The 6,394-nt window shown below is 42.6% G+C and overlaps 1 protein-coding gene across 3 annotated transcripts in view; it reads left to right on the top strand.

The window, feature by feature from the left end:
• Window positions 1–6,394, top strand: part of LOC106953330 (neural cell adhesion molecule L1-like) — a 40,827-nt gene that overhangs the window by 30,277 nt on the left and 4,156 nt on the right. For 2 of the 3 annotated variants that reach the window (XM_015042015.1, XM_015042014.1), the window contains 6 exons: window positions 629–927; window positions 2,626–2,640; window positions 4,005–4,107; window positions 5,221–5,402; window positions 5,542–5,664; window positions 6,180–6,350. In XM_015042015.1, coding sequence (XP_014897501.1) covers window positions 810–927; window positions 2,626–2,640; window positions 4,005–4,107; window positions 5,221–5,402; window positions 5,542–5,664; window positions 6,180–6,350 — 712 coding nt within the window. In that variant the 5' untranslated portion in view covers window positions 629–809. The remainder of the gene's footprint in view (window positions 1–628; window positions 928–2,625; window positions 2,641–4,004; window positions 4,108–5,220; window positions 5,403–5,541; window positions 5,665–6,179; window positions 6,351–6,394) is intronic. The other variant, XM_015042016.1, reaches the window with a different exon arrangement.

Below are 6,394 nucleotides of genomic sequence, written 5' to 3'. Positions count from 1 at the left end.
CATCCATCCCTCCATCCACCCATCCATCCCTCCATCCTCCCCCCCTCCATCCTCCATCCCTCCATCCTCCACCCCTCCATCCTCCATCTCTCCATCCTCCACCTCTCCATCCATCTCTCCATCCTCCACCTCTCCATCCTCCACCTCTCCATCCATCCTCCACCCCTCCATCCTCCATCTCTCCATCCTCCACCTCTCCATCCATCCTCCACCCCTCCATCCTCCACCCCTCCATCCTCCACCCCTCCATCCTCCATCCCTCCATCCCTCCCTCATTGTAAGCTAATTAGTGGTGAAGATGTTTCTGCTGCTCTGATCTGAGCTGCGATATCTTGATGACTTCACTGCTTTATCTGTTCAACACAAAATCCCCCCAGTCCTCTTCAGCCATAATGTTTCCATCCATGATTTGAAGATAAAAGTTTATTTAAACATTCAGATTTGTTGTTCTGCGTTAATTTTTCATGAGCTATGATTGTTAATTTGAATGTCTTGTTTGTCTTGTTAGATGAAATTAATGATGTTTCCTTTTTGTCTGTGTTTCCTGTCCCATGTGTCCTGGCCTCTTCCCCTCTCATCCTCCTTTGTTCTCTCGGTCAACCCCCTTCCTCCTCCTCTTCCTCCTCAGTTCTCTGCAGACGGAGGGATTGTGGAAAGCGGGAAGCAGCTTCTGTCACCAGAGCAAACCGGCGCAGACTGAATTAAGCGTGTCTCCCTGGAGAGTGTGTGCCTAAACTGGGAGGGTGTGTGTTGTCCCGTGTTGATGAGTGTGTGGGTGTTTCCTGTCACCTTTGATGGGACATTAAGAGATGTGCGCGCTGCAGCGTCTGTGGATGGGCTGTAGGGGGCGTTGTCCCCCCGTCCTCTCCCTCCTCCTCCCTCTGTACTTCCTGTTTGCTCAGGGAGCCATCACCATCCCGAATCATTGTGAGTACCGCACCGCCGCAAACATCTCTGGAAACAGAAACCCGTTTCCTCCAAGCAGTGTGTCCTTTACCCGGTTAAAGGAACCCCGACCTTCACAGTTCGTCCTTCTTTACCCCTAAATCCAAACATTCACCCCCAAAGCATGCCACACCCGCCCCGCCCGGCCAGTAAGACACGCTGGGCTTTTTATTAAATAGACCAACACAAAAAGAAGGAGAATTTTGAGGTGGAAAGGATACATACATTTAAAAATGAGAAATTCAAACGTTGTATTCTTATACTCAGCTTAACTTAGGTTTATTTTGACTTTGACTTAGCCAATCGGTTTGATTGGGGATGAAAACTTCATCATCTGCTCCACCTCCAGCTGCTGTGGTTCTCTTTTTCTGTGAGTCAAACCAACCTGTTCCCCTCCCGGCCTGTGGGGGCGCTGCACTAAGAACAGAGAAGATCACATTTTAGCTGTTGGAGGATTTCTCTTTAGTCATTGGCTAAAGACCAGGAGCCATTTCTGCTGCTAGCGCTGGGCTAGCACGTTTGTTTTGGTTGTATTTACTGAGAATGCCCTGCTCTGTAGTTTTTGGAGTGGTCTCTGGTCCGCTTGGCGTTCACATATGCAAAGAACTGAATCAGAGTTCAGCCGAACCCAGACCGAGGTTTGTAGGTGGACCAGAGTTTGATTATCATTCACACCAAACAAACCAGACTTTTCTGGAGTTGGATTAAAGCGACTAAACTGAGTTTAAATACCAAAATGTGCTTCGGGGTTCCCACTAGCCATGTGTAGCCGCTTTAGTCCAACTCCAGAAAAGTTTGGTTCTGTTAAGGAGGTGTGGATGCTAATCAGACTCTGGTCCGCCTACCTCGGCCTGGGTCCGACTAAAGTGAATTCTGGTTCATGCTATGTGAACACCAAGTGGACCAGAGAACGCTGCAAAAGCAGGAAATGGACTACAGCACAAGGCATTCTGGGTAAATACAACCAAAACAAACATGCTAGCCTTGTGCCGCTTCATTTTTGTTTCCACTTGAAGAAGGAAGTTTCACTCAGTGTCTTCTTCAGAGGTTTTAATGTCGCTTCCTTCAATGGTTCTTGGTGCAGCGCCCCCACAGGTGAGAAGGGGAACAGGTTGCTCAAAGGGTTTGGTTGGTTTGACTCAGAACCAACAAATGTTTCAACTTTGGTCCCAAATCGAACCGAGTCTACTGGACTATGAGAGGTGAAAACATCCCAAACTATTTCTGTCTGTTTGTTTAGGATTTAGTCACCATCAGAAACTGGGTTACATCTAACAGAACTGGTTGCTTTGGATTTTATTTAGTAGCAACCGAGTGAGTCTTATTTTCAGATTCTATGTTTGTGAAAACTTTTCTTTCCACCTCACAACATGAAGTTCAACAAACTGCAGAAAAGGTTAAAGTTGCAGTGAAACTTTTATTGCTCCCATTTTAGCAGCTTTTGTTATTTTACTGAGTTCATCACTCAGTTTGCAGTTTGTACGTAACAAACAGGAAACTTCAGCAGCTGATGTTGATCTGACTCTAACACACATTAATGGGTTGATGCTCAGATGATTCCAGTAGCAACTGCTGTCAGTCTGGTCTTTGTTTTTATGGCTGGAAAGGTCAAAGGTTAACGCTGAACCGTATTAAACATGTCTGTTTCCTCTCTTTTCTTCTACGCCTCCGTGTGGACAGATAATTTACAGCCCTGTAAGTGTTTTTATTGTTTTACCGCTGACAGGAATAAAAATATCTGTTATTTCTAAACGTCATGCATATGAAGCGTTACATTATAACTTTCATTTAGGCAGATGATGTAATTTTCATAATTTTTGGTCGGTGTCCGCTAATGAATGAAAAACTGTAAGTTTGAGTTTAATTCAAACCCAGAGTTAAAGACATGTTTAGTGAGAAGACGTTCGTGTCTGCTTCCTGGTTGAAGCTCCTTCCTGCAAGCAAACGGCTCACACTGCAGTTTCTGTGTGGAAACGTCTGAAGCACAATGTTCCATTCATAAAGTCTTCTCATGCAAAAATGATGAGACATAGATTAGTTTTCCGGCTAAAGCCAAGGCCAGGAGAAACAGATTTAATCCCACATTAAAGGACTGTAATCTTGAAATGTTTCTGAGTTCATGGGAATGTCGGGTTTCACCTGGATTTACCTGGATTAATGCTGCACTCAGGAATCAGGAGGATAACTGAAGTTTAGGATAAATTAATCATGTTTGTACATGTTAAAGGTTTCATAAAACACAAACTGTTTTCCAGTTTAGCACACTGTAAAACGTTCCAGCCGGTTTAGTTGTGTTACTAACTTCTACTCTTTAAGTCAAATAAATATGGAACATGTTAGATGTTGAGCTTTAATGTGAGTTTGTGAAAGATAAACTTACAGTAGAAGTTGTGTTAACTTTTCATTAATTTTGTTATATCTCCAGGATTTGGAAAATTGAGGATTTTTATGTTAAAATCTGAATAGTTCAACTTTCTGATCTGGGATGCATGATCAATATCAAATTTATTTATAAATCAGATTTAAACAGTTAAACAGACATCAGTAATTAAACTACTTACAATAAAAAGAAAACAAAATTACATAGACTTAAATGCTGTCTTAGTCTCCATGGACTATTAATTAATACATTTGTCTATCTATTTTAATTATTTAAATTTTTATTTTTTTTCTGTTTATGCTGCTGTCAGATGTTTAATTTGTTGTTTACTGTTTGGTAGGTTTATTTTCTACTCTGCAGCTGATATAACATCCAGTTATTGTCTCTGTCATGTCTGCTTTGCAAGAAAGGTCAATAAATATAAAATGAAAAAATAAAAATGGGTCTTAAGAACCTTAAAACCATCTAACCTTTTTATCAGGCCCAGTATAAGAAGCCGGAGTCTGGATCGGGGAGTATTTAGTGACTTTTGATTATTTGATCTCATTGCAGAGCTTTAAATAAGTTTGAGCCATTTAAGCTTCTTAAAACCAGTTGGGTGCTGGGAACCAGCAGTGCTGATATTTGCTCTGGCTTTGGGGATTTTCCTCTGTGATTTGTGCTTTCCTCATGTTCTCAGTGCAAAAGCTTCCCAATCTGACGGAGGTTCCCAAATCAGTGACGGCGTTTTTCCGAGAAGACGTGGTTCTGACCTGCAGCGCCACCGGCAACCCGACCCCGCAGTGAGTGCGCCGCCTGTGAACGCTAACATCCCGTTTGCTCTTCATTTCCTCCCTCTGACATTCAGGTTGCCATGGAAACAAATACACGCTTAATAAAATTGGAGTTAAACATTTTCCATCTCACTCCATCTCGTCTGACAACACTTCCTCTCATTTCATTTGCTTCAGGACTTAATGTCATAAGCAAACGCTAAAAATAAACAACGGATGGAAAAGTTACAGGCGACTCGAGCGGCGGCGTGGCCGACGCACCGGGACAGATGCTCGATTATTTTACCGAACATTTATCAGAAAAACTGCTACCAGCAGGACAGCAGTGGATGGTTTCTCAGAAAATAAAAAATACTTTTAGAACAACTACAGGAAAAAGCTCAGAAGTCAGAATAGATTAAAAAAGCAAAAGGAGAGTAAAGTATAACCGATTATTTTAGTAATTGATTACTATTTGGATGAAAACTGGCACACTGCAGATTTTTCATTTAACCAATTTAACCTTTTTTACACAATATTAGAAATACATTTGAAGATGCAAATAAATACTTTATTAATTTTTTGAATAAGAAAATAAACATTTTATTGCCTAAAATGCAACAACAGCATTAAGGATGTGAAAAGTTCAGCTGTTTCTGCTTGACTTGACATCAGTGCAGTAAAGAGCCGATCGGATGATTATTTTTTGTATCATCTGATTAGTAATTGATAGTAAAAGGAGCTTTATAAGATATTTTTTTACAGATTTTGAGCCAGGTGAAGCTGAAACCAGAGGAATTCTGGGTAAAACAGATTTACAGACTTAAGATTTATTTTTAAATCTTAAATTCAAAATCTTTATATTATTTGTGAAGTTTTGGCTTAGTTGCTGCTCTGAGTGTTTCGTTCTTTTTTGAGTGTGTATGCTCCAATTATCGATTAGTTAATGATTATTTCAATAATCGATTGATCGGATTAATGCCATCAGCCAGAATACAAACTGTTTTTTAATCTTTGATAACCAACTGGACACAGTGAGGTCATCTTCAGTGCTTCCCGTCGCCGTGGTAACCGTTTCCCAGGGAGACTCATCCCTCAGCCTGTGTCTGAACTCTGTTACTTTCCTCCCTCCTCTGCCTGTAGGATCCGCTGGCTGAAGGACGGGGTCCAGTTCGGCTCAGAGATGAGCGGTTCTGGAAAGATTAACGCCTCAGAAGAAGAAGAAGAAGCGGTGGAGCTGCAGTCTTACGCCGGCGTCTACCAATGCTTCGCCTCCAACGACCTGGGCACCGCCATGACGCAGACCGTAGAGGTCATAGTGGAGCGTGAGTCCCACAGCAGCGATCAAGGAGAACCGGTGTGGTTCTCCTTGATCTGGGCCGACCCTGACCCGGCTAGGCTGTCAGGCTTATTGTGCCGTTATCTTTACTTGTGATAGATTTTTTCTGGTGTTTTGTGTTTCAGCTTATCCGTTTGTAGGAAAAGAGAACAGACTGGAAAAGACGGCGTATGAATCGGAGAGCCTGATCCTGACCTGTAACCCTCCGAAGAGGTTGACGCCTCCTCACATCTACTGGATGGGAAGCAGTCAGTATCTCCTCCTGTCCACGTCTTTCTCACAGCTCAGTTGATAAACGGGGTCAGGTGAACATCTGTGTGGTTTGCATGAAGGAAAGGTATTTATTTCATTTACGGTGAAGTAAAAACCACTTCGACAATTCACCAAACGCAACTACAAATGAATAAACACGACATTAGCAAAGGGAAGTGGTCAGTGTCACTGGAACCAGAGACGTTTGTTGAAAATATTAATGTTACTGGTGATGCAAACGTGACTACATCTATCCAGGAATATTCTCAGACAGGCTATAAATCTCAGCCTTTTCACGGTTTGGGCAGTAGGTGGCGCTGTGACTGTCTGCCTGCTGATCTAAACAAAGAGAGCGAATGGCAGAATAATTTACGGTTCTGAAGTCCAAAGTGGAATCGTCCAGGTGTTTTTCTTTTTAAATTAGTGTTTGTATTTAGTGACCTGCTGGAGTGCCTTCAGGGCCACCACAGGTCCTACAAAATGAAGTTTAAATTTATCTGGTTTTCCACAGAAATGCGTTACATTGACCAGAATGACAGAGTGATGACCGGCCTGGACGGAAACTTGTATTTCGCCAACCTCATCAGCAGCGACAGCAGAAGCGACTACAACTGCTTCGCCCAGTACACTGCAGCCAGGACTATTATCCCTGTGACTGAGGCTAGTCTCACCGTCCAACCCAGTAAGAGCTCACACACACACACACACACACACACACACACACAC

Source organism: Poecilia latipinna, unplaced genomic scaffold (genome assembly GCF_001443285.1).
Source record: "Poecilia latipinna isolate Pla-1442-1.1 unplaced genomic scaffold, P_latipinna-1.0 Scaffold575, whole genome shotgun sequence".
Lineage (NCBI taxonomy): Eukaryota > Metazoa > Chordata > Actinopteri > Cyprinodontiformes > Poeciliidae > Poecilia > Poecilia latipinna.
This window is presented reverse-complemented; position numbering and strand designations above follow the sequence as displayed.